Source organism: Loxodonta africana, chromosome 4, assembly GCF_030014295.1.
Source record: "Loxodonta africana isolate mLoxAfr1 chromosome 4, mLoxAfr1.hap2, whole genome shotgun sequence".
NCBI classification, from domain to species: domain Eukaryota; kingdom Metazoa; phylum Chordata; class Mammalia; order Proboscidea; family Elephantidae; genus Loxodonta; species Loxodonta africana.
This window is the reverse complement of record NC_087345.1, coordinates 51596194-51614744: the sequence shown is the minus strand read 5'-3', so window position 1 is coordinate 51614744 and position 18551 is coordinate 51596194. Positions and strand designations below refer to the sequence as shown.

At 40.4% G+C, this 18551-nt stretch overlaps 1 protein-coding gene across 1 annotated transcript in view; it reads left to right on the top strand.

Moving 5' to 3' along the window:
- The window catches only part of TMTC2 (transmembrane O-mannosyltransferase targeting cadherins 2), a 456462-nt gene that overhangs the window by 163693 nt on the left and 274218 nt on the right, over positions 1-18551 (top strand). The window contains exon 2 of the mRNA XM_003405237.4: positions 17481-18051. Within this exon, the coding sequence (XP_003405285.1) occupies positions 17481-18051 (571 nt within the window). The remainder of the gene's footprint in view (positions 1-17480; positions 18052-18551) is intronic.

Here is an 18551-nt window from a genome sequence, read left to right as displayed (position 1 = left end):
GAAGGCAAATCTGTATCCAGAGTAAGTGTTCCAGTAAGAACAAAATGCTGCCCTTTCCACAATGGAAGTGGCCTTGAAACTGAATGGGCAGAAGCTGGGAGAGTTTTAAGGTGCCTAACAGTAAAAGCCTATGTTGCTCTGAAGAAAATGTTGATAGACTTATGGTCATCAAAGGCAGTCCTGGTGAGAACTCAGAAGGAAGTGACAGTGAGAAGCAGGAGCAGAAAAATGGCGGCAGCAGAACCAGGACACTGGTGCAAGATGGCACAGGAGCTGATCTTGGAGCAAGAGAGCTGAGTGCCTTTAGGCAAAAGACTTCCTGATGGAGTGAGGTGCCTCTGAGTACTCAGTGGTGCTGCTAGGCTTGCTGACCCATGGAGCATGAAAGAGAGCTGAGTGTCTTCTGGCCGAGGCTTACTGGCAGAGGGGGATGCCTTCAAGCATGTATCCATAAAGCTAAAGAGCTTTGGAACACTTGGTGGAGCAGGACTGATGCTAGGCCAGCCTAAGAACCAGAGGGGCCGAGAGGCCAAGAAACTAGGAAGCAGAAGCTGAAGAGATAAGGAGCACAGAAAGTAGAGCTGCCTGTTTCAAAGGGTGGGGCCACAACCTCTGGGGTAGCAAATGGTGGAACTGTGGCCTGCTGGGTCTCAAAGGGTGGGGCCCTAGCTTCCTAGGTTAAAAAGAGTCAAATCTTTATCAACTCGATTCCAGAGTATGGGGCTACTGTTCATGAGTGCCAGGGGAATGAGGCTGAATCTGCTGTCCGAAGCTGAGGGGGTGGGGCTGCCATGTACAAGGAGTGGAAGGACGGGGTCTGCCAGGACCAAGGGGGTAGGGTCACCACTCAGACGGACTAGGAGTATGGGGCCACCCAAATCCAAGGGAGCAGAGTTGCTGTCCTGTTCAGCCTGGAAGGCAGAGCTGACACCCAGGGCTGAGGGACCTCCACCCCTTTCATAGAGTATGACCAACACCTAGAGTCTGGAGGACAGGGCCATTGCCTAGATGGTCTCAGAGAACAAAGGATTATTTTCAAGCCTTGAAAGCTCATGTGAATTGTTCTGCTGGGTTTTTGACTTGCTTAGTGCTCATTATTTCTTTTTTCCCTTCAGTTTCTCCATTTGTAATGGAAGTTTCTACCTTGTGCTTGTTCTGCTGCTGTACTTTGGAAGCAGATAACTTGTATCCTAGATTTCACAGATGAAGAGGAACTTTGCCCCAGGATGGAATTTGCAACTTGCAGTTGATTTAAGACTTTTGGAATGATATGATGGGGTTAATGTGTTTTACATGTAGCAAGGACGTGAATTTTGGAAGACCTAAGGGTGGAATTTTATGGATTGAATTGCGTCCCCCAGAAATGTGTATCAACTTGGCAGTTTGTAGATGAGAAAACTGAATCGCATAGCTAGTGACTGTACGAGGAAGAATTTGAATCAATATCTAGCTAACTCTAAAGCATGTTTGCGTATGTGTGTTCAACACTTAACATGGATTTTTTAGGCGTTGCTTCAGATAGATGATGACTAGGTTTTTTTTTTTTTTAAGATTGGTGTGAAAAATTAGATCAGTTTTGCTTAGATTGCTCTGATTGAATACTGTCTTCCATTCTTATACTTAGGTCCTGCTTATTTCATGCCTTGTGAGTTCATTTAATTAGCATGGTCCTTGCATGTTCTAAAAATATTGTTCTTTTGGTGGCTAAGGTGACAAAAATTATGTTTAGTGAAGGCAGTGACTTTTGGGATTGAATAGAAACGATCACCTTATCCTCGGTTTGGGATTCCCAGTCCTATGACCATTAGCTGATTTAGCAGTCATACTCTGAGTGCTAAAGAAAAGACACTACTCATATCCAACTTCTGTAAATTTGAAAATTTTGGGGTCAACAAAAGGGTAAATATACTATTCTTAAGATTCTGCTATTCTTAAAAAGACATTATGGTGCTTCATAATTTACCTTTCCATGACAGGAGACCCGAAAGAGCTATTCGTTCTCATTCAGCATTCAGCACATGTATATATTGAGTGCCAACCACGTATCAGGTCTTGTGATTTAGTTAAAAGGCTGCAGAACAGAAAGTGTCAGAGCTTCCTGAAGTTTAATTTATTCCCTGATCATTAAAGTTTGGTCAAGGAATACCATCTAGATTAGAAAGTACTATGTCTTGGAATGTGATAAATTTTAATGGTGGAGTACATATCTTTTTCTCTACTCATTCTTGGATGAAATATCTCTTGCCTTCCATGACAAATTAGAGAGTTGCTGGTGGTTTGTGGACCAAATGTTTGGGTACTTTGCGTAAGCTCATCTGTGTTAGTTTTAAATTAGAGTGTTTTCCTCCTCGCCTATCTGTTTTTCATCAGGGCTCGTATATTCTTGTGTCCAAAAAGACTTTCTGATTTAGCTGTGAGGCGGATTTTATTGTAGGGATGTCTGTGTATCCTGTCATCACAGGCAGCCCTGGTGAAACTTCCCATGTTTTACGTGTGTGTTGCTGCAATATGTTCAAAGTCTGATCTTTCTCAGATGTATGTGTGTGTGTATATAACTATTTTATAGCTGAAAAGGGATGCAGGCAGGCAACATTTCTGCCAGAATATGTTTTCTATTATATTCTGTAATATGAAATTATAGGTAAGTTTTTGGCTTTCATAAAGATGCCTTTTTCACCCATCACTGGAAGACAACTAACACCTTCTTTTGACTCATGTTTTCCAAGACTCCATAGTGTTAAAAGAAGACTTTCTTTTCAAAAGGCAGAAATTAAAAGAATATGCTACAAAAGCATTTTTTATAGCTTTATTGAGTCTTGAGGGCAGATATATGGATTCCAGACAAAGTGTAATAATAGACTAGGATTTTACTTTCAAATTGTTTTACAAATACTTCTCATTGGAGATTTATTATACATGTGGAGGAACAGAGATTTGCTTTGAAGGTTAAACGGAGCAGTTTGGAGAGCAGGATTCAAGTTCTTTCACTGTCTCTTATTAAGTGCGTCCTTATACTTTAACTAACCTAACCTTTCCATCTTCAGTTTGCTAATTTCTAGCATTGTTTTGAGGATGAAATAACATAAAGTATGTGTGCCCCATAAACTTTGTCAATCTCAATGTGAAGTGACACCAGTGTTTTATAACATATTTAAGTAGCTTTAATGCCCTGGTGTATGGGCTCCACTGGCATGATTAGGAAATATTTTTTCTACCAGAGAACCTAGACAAATTTGGCAGAACTGAGACTAAGGTACTTCTCAAAACCATATTTATATTCATAAAGCATTTAACCCTGTCATTAAAAATGGAACACTGGATTTAGTATTGGAGAAATATGGCCTTTGTGTGAACTCTAGTTTCCATGAAACTCTGAAGGATAAACAGAATAGTGTATGTAATTTAAATATGACTGTCTTTATGGTATAGCAGGGGAGCAACAGACAAGGAGTTGAGACTTAGATTCTAGCCTGGGCACTGATCTTTTCCAACCCCATGGTCTTGAGAAGGACCTTTAATTTCGTGAGACCTCATATCCAACAGCTGCTTATTCACGAGGCTGTAATTGAAGATTGAAGAAAGTCATGAACGTTGGCACATTTTGTAAGACGTAAAAGCATTATACAGATACAAGGCGATATTATAATAGGAATACCTGTGAGGGACACATTAACACGTGGACAATTTTAAACAGAAAAAGCAAAAGAACCATTGCAAACGTTTGGCCAAAACAAACCTCTTGGCTATTCTGTTAAGCTGAAGGAGAGGCACGGATAAAGAAAGGTGATTTGGTTAAAAGTGAATTCAGAGAAGACAGGAGTTAGGCAAACAGATAAGCCAAACCATCTGGATAATACAACATGAATCTTGTCCCACCCCCAACACTCATTTTTTTAAAGCTTGCTAGTTTCAATTCCCCCCGCCCCACAAAGTTTCATGGTCTGGCATTGTTCAGGCTGAGGACTCTTACTGGATTTACAAGCAGTGGTTGTAGCCAAAAGACACTTTTCCTGTTTGCCCTAAGTGAAGATTATGACTCCTCCCCAAGGATGGAAATTTTTTTTTTTAAGATAATACTCGAGTAGTTGGGAAAATTACCATGTACTTTAGTATATCTGTTCTGAAATTTGTTCAGCACGTTTATGTACGAGGGCAAGTATTTTAATTGGCTACGTGTATTCTTAGCTTGCCATGCCTACCTGTTTAAAGAATGCATTTGGATAATCACATCTTGTAGCACAAAGATTACATCTTCTTTTTATTCTGTAAAAGCACATAGAGCAAGGCTGTGCACAAAATAGGTGTTCTTGGAATCTTATGGCTACCCTTGTGTTGTTACTTTTGGAATCTTGTGTCCGATAGAAGGTATTTGTTTTAAAAGATGCTAACTTCATAAGAGTATACAGGTTTCTCCTGCGTTCCTAGGAAGCCTTTCGTTAGCTGAAATGGTGTGAAGCGAAGAAGCAATTGCCATTAATTTATATGAGAAAACTTTTGAGCACTCCCAGACCCAGAAAATAACCTACCAAATCATACTAAATAGCACATAAAACCTAAAATAACACTAACATACAGTAAAAGCAGGAATGATATAAATACACAGCCTATATAAAGTACAAATAATATATGTGCAGTGTAGCGTCACTTACCAGAATCCAGAAGACACCGAGCACATGGAAGGCTGAGAGGTGCCGATGGTGATGTGGTAGCCCCTGTAGCCTAGGCTGACAGTGGCACATGGTGCTGGGTTGAAGGACTGGGGTTTGAATTCTGCAGAAGAATGGGATTTATATTAACTGCACGGATGAATCCTACAGTAAGAGAAATGTGTAGGGGATGACAAGGAGAAGATGGGATCTCCCGATGCGTGGTGCATTTACACGTCACTAGGCACTTCAATGCATGTGGCTGGGTTCTGTTAAGGCAGAGGGGTTTGAAAGGAGGAGCTTGGCCAAGCCGCTATGTAAAATGGGTGGCGAATGCATTGACATAGACACTTTACAGAGTGTCGAAGTTGCTTGGAAGGAGTGAGAAAGGGTGTGGCTCTCTTGCCACATAGCGGTCAAATGTAATCACCACTACGAGGGGAACACCGGGCATCTGATTAACCTCCCTGTGATTATGCCATTGCCCAGAGTTAATGGGCAATTGTTTCACCTGGCATCAATGCCCCACATGGGTACAATCGCAGTAGACAGCAAAAAGCATCTGCTGCTGTTTGGAGGGGTTTTAGTGGGTGTGGCTCCCATACTACCTGCCAGTGGGTGTGGATCTCCATGTCCTTGGCTGGTGCCTACCCAACTGGCTGATCCAGTCCAGCTGAACTGCTGAACTGGGTATCGAATCCATAAGACATTAGTAAGGTTTTCCCTAGCAGTAAACCAGTCACTGTTTGTCAGACAGCTACAAAATAAAAGTGGTGATGTCTTGTGTTAGGCCGAGTCATGGGAGGTTGGGGGAGGTACAGGAAACGGGGGTGTAGGAGAGAGAGGAAAACGGCCATCTGTTAACATCTCATCGTTGTCTGAATCCATCAGGGCAGGCAGGTCACTACCACCTACACCTTCTGTGTCTGCCTGTCTTAATGTCAAGCCTTGAGGTTTGTCATCTGTGTTGGCTGATGTGGAAGGCTTGAAATATGACAGTAAGCTTGACTGCTCAGCCTCACACATTTTTCTATTATATAGCTCTTTGTTGGTACTCAAAATATCTTGTAAACCTGCCCTAAACGTACATGTCCTTTCAAAATTATAGTCATACTTTCCTGCAATCATTGAAGCACTACCCATTGTAGCGAAAATCTCATGTAAGTGTTTTAAGTTCAGAACTTGGACTTCACTTTCAAACCATTCGCTATTGCTTTCGGTCTAGATTCGTATCTTTTCCTCTTGCTATTTCCACTTTTTGCCTGTTTTTATGAAAGCAAAAATCCTATTCAGATTTCCTTCTGTGAGCAAGACCAGGTACTAATATAGGTCTTTCTAAAAATGAAGTGGTGTAAAGTGAACTTTGAAAAAGTGGGGGATACCTGTAACCTGATACTCATTTCACCTCTTAAAAGAAACCACTCATACACGTGTGATGCTTTAAATAGATTATAAGAAACCAGTTGGCGCTTTGCAACTTATTGCTAATGCTCGAGACTCCTTTGTAAGGGGGGAAAAAAAACAAACTGTGGAAACTGAAATTCATTAATTATGTAAACTGGTATAGTAAAGAGTTTATATACTTGAATTAACTTTAGGGAGTGAAAAATCTTCATCATGCCCCTTCTAAGGGTTACTCTTTTTAAGTCTGGAAAATTAGGAAAAGGAAATTTTCAATTAATGAGACTGATTGCATTTAGTAGAGTGAGAAGGAGATGAGGTGTACTATAATATTTTATTTTAGGATAGCATGATACACTTATAGTAACTAAATAATTTAGAAATAAATAGTGTAGACAACATTAGCATTGTTTTTCATCATGCAAATTGCAAAGCAGAGAAAAATATTTCAAGTTGTTAAAGAACTAATATTAAAGTAGAGGATTCTTGTAATCAGTGAAATTAAATGCTTGGAGTATGGTATTCCTGATATTTTTTCATGCCATTAGTTTTTGCTTTGATCTTGCAAAATACTTTTCATAGGAATACACTTGAAACACCTTTAGGTAACTGCAAGTTTTAATTAAAATATTCAGCTTTCTTTGAAATAGATTCTTAGTTTTCAGAGTTGCTTAAAGTTTTTTCTTGGTTATTTCTTGTAGAAACTTTGACAATGGCAACACTACTTTATATGGGAAACTAAAGATACTTTAAAAAATCTTAGTCCTGGTGCCTCCTCTTCATGGGAGTGTCTGGGTGAACTCTTGACATGGAATGAGGCAGAAGCTGCCTCACCCATGGATGTCCTATGAGAGTGATTTTTTTAACAGCTCTGGGGCTTAGTTAAGCTTCACCTGGGGCCACATTTAGTGAGAAATTTTCTTCCCTTTTGTTTTGGAGGTGCGTTGGAAGAGGGGAGCTTTGGCAGATAGAGCTCATGCAGCTTCTTCATTGGTTATGGGCTGGCTTCTGGGAAAAAAACCTCCTGAAGGCATGGGAGAGGGATTTATTAAGAATATTTCTTAGATGCAAGACTGAGCATTCTTAGATTTACCTTTTAACAAAGCAGGTAGTTACTTGGGGCCCTGTCCCTTTGATGTTTGATAGCAGGCACTTTTTTACTTCATGCGACCTCTTTTCATTCAGTGTGTGTATACAGAGGTGATTTATTAAGTGCCAGCTACTTTCAAAGTCGTCTTCTCTGCCCTTGAAGGGTTTACAGTCTAGTAGGGAGATCAAATTGATGCATTTGAATTATGATGTTGGTGAAGAATATTGAACATACCATGGACTGCCAGAAGAACGAACAAATCTGTCTGGGAAAAAGTACAACCAGAATGCTCCTTAGAATGACGGATGATGAGACTTCGTCTTATGTACTTTGGACATGTTATCAACAGGGACCAGTCCCTGGAGAGAGACTTCATGTGTGGTAAAGAAGAGGGTCAGTGAAAAAGAGGAAGACTTTCAGTAAGATGGATTGACACAGTGGCTGCAACAGTGGGCTCAAACATAGCAACGATTCTGAGAATGGTGCAGGACTGGGCAGTATTTTGTTATGCTGTACATTCAGGGTCGCTATGAGTCAGAACCTACTCAGTGGCATCTAACAACAACAGTGGAGATCAAGATGGAAACAGGCAAGTTCAGTAAGGTTTTAAAGGTGTTATGATAGATGGATTTCTGAAGCATAGTGCCTTCCATTTCCCCAGGGTACCAGGAAGCTACCACTGCCCCCATTACCCCAGCACCCCACACTGAAATTTACTTGCCCTGACTTCATTACTCTAGGAATTTAAAATACATTGCTTATCTCAAAATTAAGATAGGCTCTAGATGGTATGGTATTTCTTTTATTCCCCTACCCTATTAGCCAAATATTTGCATATTAACTGGAGCTTTCTAAATATAATGGCCTATCCCTAAAGAGGGACTCTAATGAAGGGATTATAGGTTAAGTGGCAAATGAATGCCAAAGACATTTGGGTGAGCCAATTAACCTGATGGTTTTCACAGTTAATTATCACTGAATGAGCAGAGGTTAGTGCCCAGAGTGAGTGAACTACTTTTCGATGACAGTGCTTATTCCCTACATGCTAAAACAATCTAGAGTTTTCCCTAAAGGTGAATGCAGTTTATCAGTACTGATCATCTCTAATTAGGATTTAATTCATCAAATATATATTGAGTGCCTACTGTGTGCTAGATTCCAAAAGATAGATAAAATGCTTTTTCTGCTAAGAATTAACAGTATGTTGGGTAGATAACACCAAGTTCGAACAAGGTAACAGCTGAATCAAGCCTGGAAATTGGGGAGACTGATGTCTAGTCAGATTCCTCTTTATCCCACAAAGGGCTATAGTACAAGACAGAATAATGCTGGTAATTCCCGCTGCTCATGTTTCCAACTCTAATCTCTAGGCCAGCTAATCTATTATATTTTCAGATTCTAAACTTACCACACTTTCTCTTGCCCTGTTCCCTTTGAAAATATTGACTCTCAGCCTAGAAACACACCCACAACTCCCTTCCTCCTTCATTTTACACCTCACACATCTCATCCTATTTGAGAACCCTGATAATCGTATTAAGAGTCAGTGTTACTAATGAGTGTGTCATTTGCTTAAGGTCAAAACAAAGCATATTCAGCAATAAGCACTAGGAAAGGCTTTGGGGAGACAGTGGCTTCAGAAACAAGCACTGGGAGTTGAAGACTATTTGGACAGATGGAGCTGGTTGAAGGACAGTAGTCTAGGCAGAGGAAGTAAAGAAATGGTTTGAGCAAAGACATAGATGCTGGGAAGTTTGACTGATACTAGGATACATATGGAGATTAGCCTAGAGGCCATAATTGGGAGGGTTATGAATGCTTGGTGAAGTAGAAGGTCAGCAAAAAAGAGGAAGACCCTCAACAAGATGAATTGACACAATGGCTGCAAGAATGGGCCTCAATCATAACAATTGTGTGGGTGGCATAGGACTGGGCAGAGTTTTGTTCTGTTGTACATAGGGTCGCTATCAGTTGGAACTGACTCGACGGCACCTAACAATAACAATGAATGCTGTGCCATGAAGGGTATATATACAATGGTAAGAAATAGGGCATGATGAGGGATTATTATTAAGGGGAGTGGTGATGTAAGAGTTACATTTCAGTAAGTTTCTCTATCCACAGCGTGTATAATGGCTCAAAGTGGGAATGAAAGCAGGCAGGGATATCTTATTTAGTTCAGTTGAACAAATATTCATTACGTGCCTAGTATGTGTTGGGCGCTAGGACAAAGCGTAAGAAATAATCCCTTCCCTGAGGAGACTTATAGCCTAATGGAGGAAAGAGAAAAAATTGAACAGGCAATTTAGTAAGCATGCTTAGTAGTACAGGTACAAAATAATGAAAGCCTCAACAAAGATAGTAGAAAAAGATTGTAGAGGTTGGTTTAGGAGAAATTTGTGGGTTGGATTTTATTTTATTTTTTCTGATCTTCTTAACAATTTTAAAATGTTCCTAATGGATTCAAAACTAGATGTAAGGGAACAGAAAGGAGACCTCACACATGACCCCCATGTCAGTACAGGAAGAATAATGGTACTTAATGAGGGGCATGTATGAAAAGGAGTTGGTTTGTGGGAAAATTAGTTTGGATTCAGACTTACTAAGCTTAGGAAACTGAAAGGGTTACTAACAATGTTATTTGATGATTATGCAATGTTATATCACTTAGGGCTCATTTGGTTTCAAATGTTAGAATAACAACTCAGACTAGTTATGACTAAGGCATTTATTGGTATATTTGTCTTCAGGCATGACTGAATCCAGCTACACTAGGAATGCCTCTTTGCCTCTCTGATCTGGGTTCTTTTGTGTTTGCTTTATTCTTAGGCAAGCTCTGTCTTCAGGGAAGCCTCTAGCAGCCATAGAATTCCATCTTTCTCAAGAGAGAATGGTTGTTCCCATTAGGTTATTGGGGCAATATTGGCTTTGGTTGGCCTGGCTCTCCCCAGAATTAGTTGTTGCAGTCAGATATGGGTGGAGGGATATAGCCCACTAATTGACCAAATCATATGATGATCATTCATCAGGGAGTGAGGGCAGCCTCACCTTATCCACATAGACGGGTGCTGTTCACCTAAAGAAAAATAGTGCTCTGTTATTAGAAGACAGAAAGTCTGGAGAAACAGCAAGTATCCACTAAGCAGGCTATGTAATTTGCAAATATTTTAAATAAATATTGTTTCCTTTGATATTCAACACAAACTTTTGTGAGAAGCATTGCTATCGTTATCCCCAAATCATAGATAAAGAAACTGATGTTTAAAGAGGCTCACTGGCCAAGGTAACATATCAGATGTTAGTAGAATTAGGATTTCAACTCACCTCCTTTATTTCCAAGTACTGTTTCTTTCACTCAGATGCAAATAACAGTTGGGCAGTTAGAATTGCAGGTTCATGAGCAAAAGCCTGCTTGGAATTGTAGGTATAGGTGCAGAAGTCACCTCTTGAGTTGTCATTGTTGGACACGATGACCCCAGAGGTAGAAAATGAAGAGAGTAAAAGGGGTCAAGGTCAAAGCCAGGAGAGAGGCAGTCACATCTGGAAGGATGAAAGTGATGTTAGCCAAGGGAAGATAGAAGACATAGTCAAAAAGATAGGAGAGAATCGAAAGAGTAATATGTAAAAGACCAAAGGAAACACTTCATAAATGCTTGCTGTCTTGGTTGAAAGCATTTTTATATGTGCACTGATGACTAGCATCGGTTGAGTGGTGCATAACAGCAGCTAACATTTATTACGTATGTTACATAAATAATTTTAGTAGTTCATTGTACTATGGGGGCTTGCATATTCCTGTGATACTGGAAGCTATGCCACCAGTATTCAGATACCAGCAGAGTCACCCATGGCAGACAGGTTTCAGCTGAGCTTCCAGACTAAGACAGACTAGGAGTGATCTGGCAGTCTACTTCAGAGAAGCATTAGCCAGTGAAAACCGTACGAATAGGAGGAGAACATTGTCTGATATAGTGCCAGAAGATGAGCCCCCCAGGTTGGAAGGCACTCAGAAGACAACTGGGGAAGATCTGCGTCCTCAAAGTAGAGTTGACCTTAATGATGTGGATGGAGTCAAGCTGCACTGAAGGCACTGGCAAAAAACAAGGCTCCAGGAATTGACAGAATATCAACTGAGATGTTTCAACAAATGCATGCAGCACTGGAAGTGCTCACTCATCTATGCCAAGAAATTTGGAAGACAGCTACCTGGCCAACTGACTGGAAGAGATCCATGTTTATGCCTATTCCCAGGAAAGGTGATCCAACCGAATGAGGAAATTATCAAACAATATCATTAATATCACATGCAAGTAAAATTTTGCTGAAGATCATTGAAAACTGGCTGCAGTATATCAACAAGGAACTGCCAGAAATTCAGGCTGGATTCAGAAGAGGACATGGAACCAGGGATATCATTGTTGATGTCCGATGGATCTTGGCTGAGAGCAGAGAATACCAGAAAGATGTGTACCGGTGTCTTATTAACTATGCAAAGGCATTCAACTGTGTGGACCATTACAAATTATGGATAACATTGTGAAGAATGGGAATTCCAGAACACTTAGTTGTGGTCATGAGGAACCTTTACATAGATCAAGAGGCAGTCGTCCAACAGAACAAGGGGATACTGCACGGTTTAAAGTCAGGCAAGCCGTCTGTCAGGGTTGTATCTTTTCAGCATACCTGTTCATTCTGTATGCTGAGCAAATAATCTGAGAAGCTGGACTATATATGAAGAAGAGCAGGGCATCAGGATTGGAGGAAGACAACTTGCATAACAACCTACGTAATGTAGATGATACAACCTTGCTTGCTGAAAGTGAAGAGGACTTGAAGCACTTACTGATGAAGATCAAAGACCACAGCCTTCAGTATGGATTACACCTCAACATCAAGAAAACAAAAATCCTCACAACTGGACCTATAAGCAACATCATGATAAATGGAGAAAAGACTGACGTTTTCAAGGATTTCATTTTACTTGGATCCACAATAAACACCCATGGAAGCAGCGGTCAAGAAATCAAAAGACGCATTGCATTGGGCAAATCTGCTGCAAAAGACTCTTTAAAGTGTTGAAAAGCAAAAATGTCATCTGACCTAAGTTATGGTATTTTCAATCACATCATATGATGCAAAAGCTGGACAGTGAATAAGGAAGACAGAAGAATTGACACCTTTGAATTGGGATGTTGCCAAAGAATATTGAATATACTGTGGACTACCAAAAGAACAAACACATGTCTTGGAAGAAGGACAACCAGAATGCTCCTTAGAAACAGGGATGGCGAGACTGTTTTTCACATACTTTGGACATGTTGTCAGGAGAGATCAGTCGCTGAGGAAAGACATGCTTGGTAAAGTACAGGGTCAGTGAAAAAGAGGAAGATCCTCAATGAGATGGATTGACACAGTGTCTGCAACAGTGGCCTCAAACATAGCAAGAATCGTGGGCATTTAGCAGGACTGGGCAGTGTTTTGTTCTGTTGACACAGGGTTGCTATGAGTTGGAAGTGACTCCACAGCACCTAACAACAACAATATTACATTACTATACATGCATTGGAAAGCCTGGTGTTGGAGTGGTTAAGAGCTATGGCTGCTAACTAAAAGATTGGCAGTTCCAATCCACCAGGTGCTCCTTCGAAATCCTATGGGGCAGTTCTGCTCTGTCCTGTAGGGTTGCTATGAGTCGGAATCGACCTGATGGCAACAGTTTTTTTAAATACATTATATTGCATACAACAATATACTTTATGCTTATTGTTGAGCAAGTGATACTTGAGTACCTCCAGAGAAGGGGTCCCATCACACAGAGGCTATTAGCCCACTCCATAGTTTGCAGATGTCAGGTCACCAAGAAAGACACCACTCACACACAGGCCTTGAACGGAACAACACTTTTACTCACATAGAGAAGAGACAGAGTAAAGTCAGCTTCAGTAGTGGACATCAGTCCCCCATGGCCAGTGGGTCCCACTCTGCAGCCAGTGCAGGGAGGTGGTATGCACACACCCCTCTTGAGCTTCAGGAGAAGGACCCCATTCTGTCCCCGCCAGGAGATGTAGAAGTGGGGTTAGCCATATGTCATATAATACACATTCCTAGCTATGCAATTCCTAGGAATGTTGACATGTGCTCAGGGCAAGAGGGGAGAGATGTGCTGATAACCCAACAGCTGCTGTGAGATGTGTTTTGGGGTCAAGATACTCCAGAAAAGGGAGTCACCCCATACTTTCATCCTGTCCAATAAGCCAGCCTGAAACTTCTGGTCCTAAGCACATGGTTCATTCATTGGTTACGGGGAAAGGTGGCAAACTGCACTTGGACTGCCCCCTTTCACACTTATTAACTCATTAGCTCCTCACAAAGGTCCTATGAGACAGCTACATCCATTACTCATACGGGGGAGAAGACTAAGGTAGAGAGAGGTAAAATGACTCTGCGTGTCCACTGTTTCACAGCGCTGATTTCTGTCCAATTTATTCCAGAGTCAGCTTTCTTAACCACTGCATTACAACCTTCTCCTGGATATAGATAGACATGTTTGGGTAGCACTGAAGCAGAGCGGATTAACAAAGACCCTTCTTTTTCTTCTCTGTCTTGCAAATCTCAACCCATCTTAAAGAAAAAAATAAAAAATCTTTTTTTAAAATGTAAGATTTAGCCTTCACTTACCTTTCAGTAGACCAGTAGAATTGAAAGTGCTTCAGAACAGTGTGCCATATGACGTTTGAAGAAATCTAAGAAGCGTCATTCCAGCTCAGAGGGACTCATAGTCATCATTTATGTAGGTGCTTGTGACTGAAAAGGCCAATAGAAAAAATAGCAGTGAGAGAAACATACACAAGGACAGTTTGGATGGCAGTGTCACCTCATTCATCCATTTTACAATAGTGTTGGCCTTTGTGAACATTTGCTAAAGGAAAAGCATAAGGCAGGAAAAACAAAAAACTTGAAATGAACAAAACTGCTAACAGGTTAAGACCTCCTTGAAGACTTGAGAAACTAACTTTTTGCTTCCAAAGACCATCTCAGTCATGAGTTCTCTAGAGAATTCTCCTACAATTGTTCCTTTTCATATCTGCTGCTCTGATTTTCTCCACCTTTTTTTTTTTCCTAGAGCGTAGAATTTCCTAAATCCTTAGTGTCTTTCTGCATTTTCAATATCAGTTCACAGAAGTAACTTCAGAAATAATATCAGCATGAAATTTTGTTTTGAGTTAAAGTTTTTCATAAACTGAGAAATAGCAGAAGAGGTTTTACTGTTTTCATTTGGGACTCCTGTAAGAAAATGCAAATGGTGAAAATCTATTATGCTTAGTGTTGAACGACTACCTTTTCCTTCTCATTATTCCAGCTGGTTACTGAGATTCTGTTAAGACCCTTTTCATTGGTATCTTTCTCAATATGATGTTGAGGTTTTGTGATGCATCCTTATCATCGACTTGCATGTGTTATATGACTTAAATGTTAAAGCCCAGTACAATTTAGTGGTGTAGAATAGTCTTTAGCCATAATAATCACTGGTTTAAATAAAAACCTGCCTAAGCAGATAACACCCTTTAGAGAATTTTATCATACTGAAGTCTCCCTTTGTGCATGTGCATGGGTGAGGTTGTTCCCTTGCTATTCCATTTTCATTTTATTAACACTGCTTGGCCTTTAATTTTCTTTCTACAATATAATAAATTTAGGACTGAGCCTCATCGAAGTTTTTCTCACAATGAAATTATATGAAATTTGTTAACTTTGTTGTGGAGCTCGCACTTTGCAAGAGTTAGACATATAGTACACAGTCTGCTAGATTTATTGCTAGAAGTATAAAAACGTATTGCTAGAAATGTAAAAAATTCTGGCTTTTAACACGTTTTAGAAAGTAATTATATTTATTTTTTCTCAAAAAAGCCTCTTTACAGAGTTGGTTATGGTACTGGGCTAAAAGCATATAGAAAACCTGGTTTGGGGAACACAGTTCTCTTTTACGGAGCTGCCACTGAAAGGGTGAGGTATTATACAAAGTCAGTGTGCTTCCTAGCTTTCTTCACTGTATTCACAAAGCCTTATCCCAGAATACTTTGTGTTTGAGCTGTTCACTGCCTTGACTTTGATAATGTGAGCTTTTTTTCTGCATTCATATTAGACAACTTCACATCACTACCTAAGTTAATGTGTAGTAGAGGCCGGTTGGGTTTCCATTCTGAATTGCTTGAATTCAGCTCTCCGAAACAGTTTGGCAGTTTTTCATTTTTCTTTTAAATTTTAATTATAAGCCATCAAGTCTTAAGCAGTTACTTCTGGGTTAGATTCTTGATGAATGTCATAGCAGGGTGTTTTAATTTAATGGATCCAGAATAACATCTGTTTCTAATATGTTAAAAGCCGATTTATATGGAAATTCATTTAATAAGGAGTCAATACGTGGAGACTTGTAAAAATCAAAATCAAAGCAGAAAATCAAACCACTGTGATACAGTAGGTCTTCTGTTAACAGAGGACTTCTCTTATGACTAGGGTCAGCTGCTACTAGCAAACACCCAAAAATACCAGTTGAAACAAATAGCGATTTATTTCTCATACCCAAGAGAGGTAGCCATGAGTCAGAGTCTACTTGAGGGCAACTAACAGCAATCCTTAGGGCTGGTAGGGTGACAGGGACTCAAATTCTTTCTTTCTTACTTACTGCTCTGCCCTGCACTGCTTGGTTTCTATTTCTAAGGACACTATATGGGCCAAGATGGCTCCTGGAACTTGAACTGTGTTACATCTGTGTTCTGCCCAGCAGGAGGGACAGAGAGCTGGAGGGGACAAAGGCAAAGACTTTTTTCTTTTTAAGGACACCTCGTGGAAGTAGTATATGGTACTCTGCTTATGTACCGCTGACCAGAAATTAATCACATGGCTGTATTCAGCAGCAAAGCAAGATAGTGGAATTTTCCTCCAGATGCCATGTATCCAGCTAGAAATTGGAGTTGTGTTAGTATGGAAAAAGGGGAGAATATATATTGGGGAACAACTAATTATCCCTGCCACATTGAGCATTTTGCATGACATGATTTTAATAGATGTTCTGCCTCTTTACTGAACATACAGAAAAGTCACTGGTTTTCGTAAGTAGGTGGAGAACCATTCTTCCTGGATTATCGCTCACTGGTGGTTCAGTGGTAGAATTCTTATGCGTTTTAAAGAGGAGACCCAGCTTTGATTCCTGGCCAGTACACCTCGCGCACAGTCACCACCCTTCTGTTAGTGAGGCTTATGTGTTGCTATAATGCTGAACAGGTTTCAGCGGTTTCCAGATTAAGGGGGACTGGGAAGAAAGGCCTAGTGAGCTACTTCCAAAAATTAGCCAGTGAAAACCCATGAATCACATTGGTTTCATCTACAAGCAATCATGGGAATGATGTAGGACCAACCAGGCAGTGTTTCATTCTGTTGTGCATGGCGTTGCCATGGGTGGGGGGCCAACTCAGTGGTAGCTAACAACAGTCCCGCTCTCTAGGTTCTGGCTACTCAAAGTATAGTTCAAGGAACATCTGCGTCACCTGAAAACTTGTTAGAAATGTACAACCTCTCCCGATGTACTGAATCAGAACCTGCATTTTTGCAAGACCCTTAGTTGATTTGTGGGTTTGAGAAGTACTGATATCCTGTCTAAAATTTATTTTTGCTAGGGGATAGTCCTTACGCTGTAAGTATATCCCTGGCACCAGCATCGCCTGGATCTGTGGATCTTAGAAATGCAGATTCTCAGGCCTCACATTAATCTCAGACCTGGAATCTGCATTTTTATCAAGTACTTGACATGATGCTTAAGTACTTGACGTGGTAACTGCTGTGTTACAGCTTAAACCTCTGATAGGAATTCTGCATTTATTCTTAAAAGGTGTTTTGCACGGCAACAAGGCAGAAAACTTTTAATGGATAGAAATAGAGCCATAATTGTGTTTATAAGCATTAACGAGGGGCTCTTGGGAGGACAAAGGGATCTTTTAATTCAACCTGTATGAAAAACCTTCTGTTCTAATTTGCATAAATCTTGCATACCTTTGGAGCCCTAGTGGTGCAGTGTTAAGAGATCAGCTGCTAAGCAAAGGTTGACAGTTTGAATCCACCAGCCGCTCCTTGGGAGCCATATAGGCGGTTCTGCTCTATCCTGTAGGGTTGCTACGAGTCAGAAGCGACTCGACAGCAAGTGTTTTTTTTGGTTTTGTATACTTGGTATTCCAACATAAATCCATATAACAAAGCTTCTGAAGAAGGCAATATCTAAGCAATGTCATATTTTTTCTTTTTTTTTTGTATTTTACATTTGATTTTTTTTTCAACATTTTGTTTTGTAGCCGTGCTATCAAGACTAATCAGGACCTTCTCCCAGAAACTCCATGGACACATATTTTCTACAACGATTTTTGGGGGACTCTTCTAACCCACAGTGGCAGTCATAAGTCCTACCGGCCACTTTGCACTCTCTCTTTTCGCCTGAACCATGCCATTGGAGGACTGAATCCCTGGAGCTACCATCTTGTCAATGTCCTGTTGCACGCAGCAGTCACTGGTCTGTTCACGAGCTTCTCCAAGATACTCCTTGGTGATGGATACTGGACTTTCATGGCTGGCTTGATGTTCGCCTCTCACCCCATTCACACGGAGGCGGTGGCTGGAATCGTGGGAAGGGCTGATGTCGGAGCCAGTCTCTTCTTTCTCCTCTCCTTGCTCTGCTACATTAAACACTGTGCTACAAGAGGCTACTCAGCCAGGACTTGGGGCTGGTTCCTAGGGACGGGACTGTGCGCAGGATGCAGTATGTTGTGGAAAGAACAAGGAGTGACTGTTCTCGCAGTTTCAGCAGTTTACGATGTCTTTGTTTTTCACAGGCTGAAAATGAAACAGATCTTACCTACCATTTACAAAGTAAGTAATTGTTAGTTCTTGAGCACTGGATTACTGAGTAATCTACTTGCTAGGTCCTTCGCCACTATTTAAAAAGTTGTTTTAAAACTTTTATTCCTCTTCAAATAGAATTTAAAATAAGTTACTTTTTGATCTCCTGTAAATGGAAATGTCCTTTTTGACCTTTCTCTGCTAAGCTGAGTTTCAGTCACTGATTGTGTTATTTCTCTGGTTTATTAACTTATTTTCATGATTTCCAAGGGAGTAGAAGAATAATTTTTCCCCATAAAGAATGTGTATCTTGTGACTATTCTTTATTTCTCCCCAAATTCTCTATAAGCCAATAATTTGACCATAATGTGTATTTTTAAAAATATTACAGCTGATAGTGGAGCTAGATGCTAAACTCTGCAGAGGGGAAATCCTCTGCCATTTGTTAAGATTACTTTTCCTGAGTTGACTTTGGAAAACAACTCTTCTGTGCACTATACTGGGAGCTCACATTCTTAAACAGTGAGTCA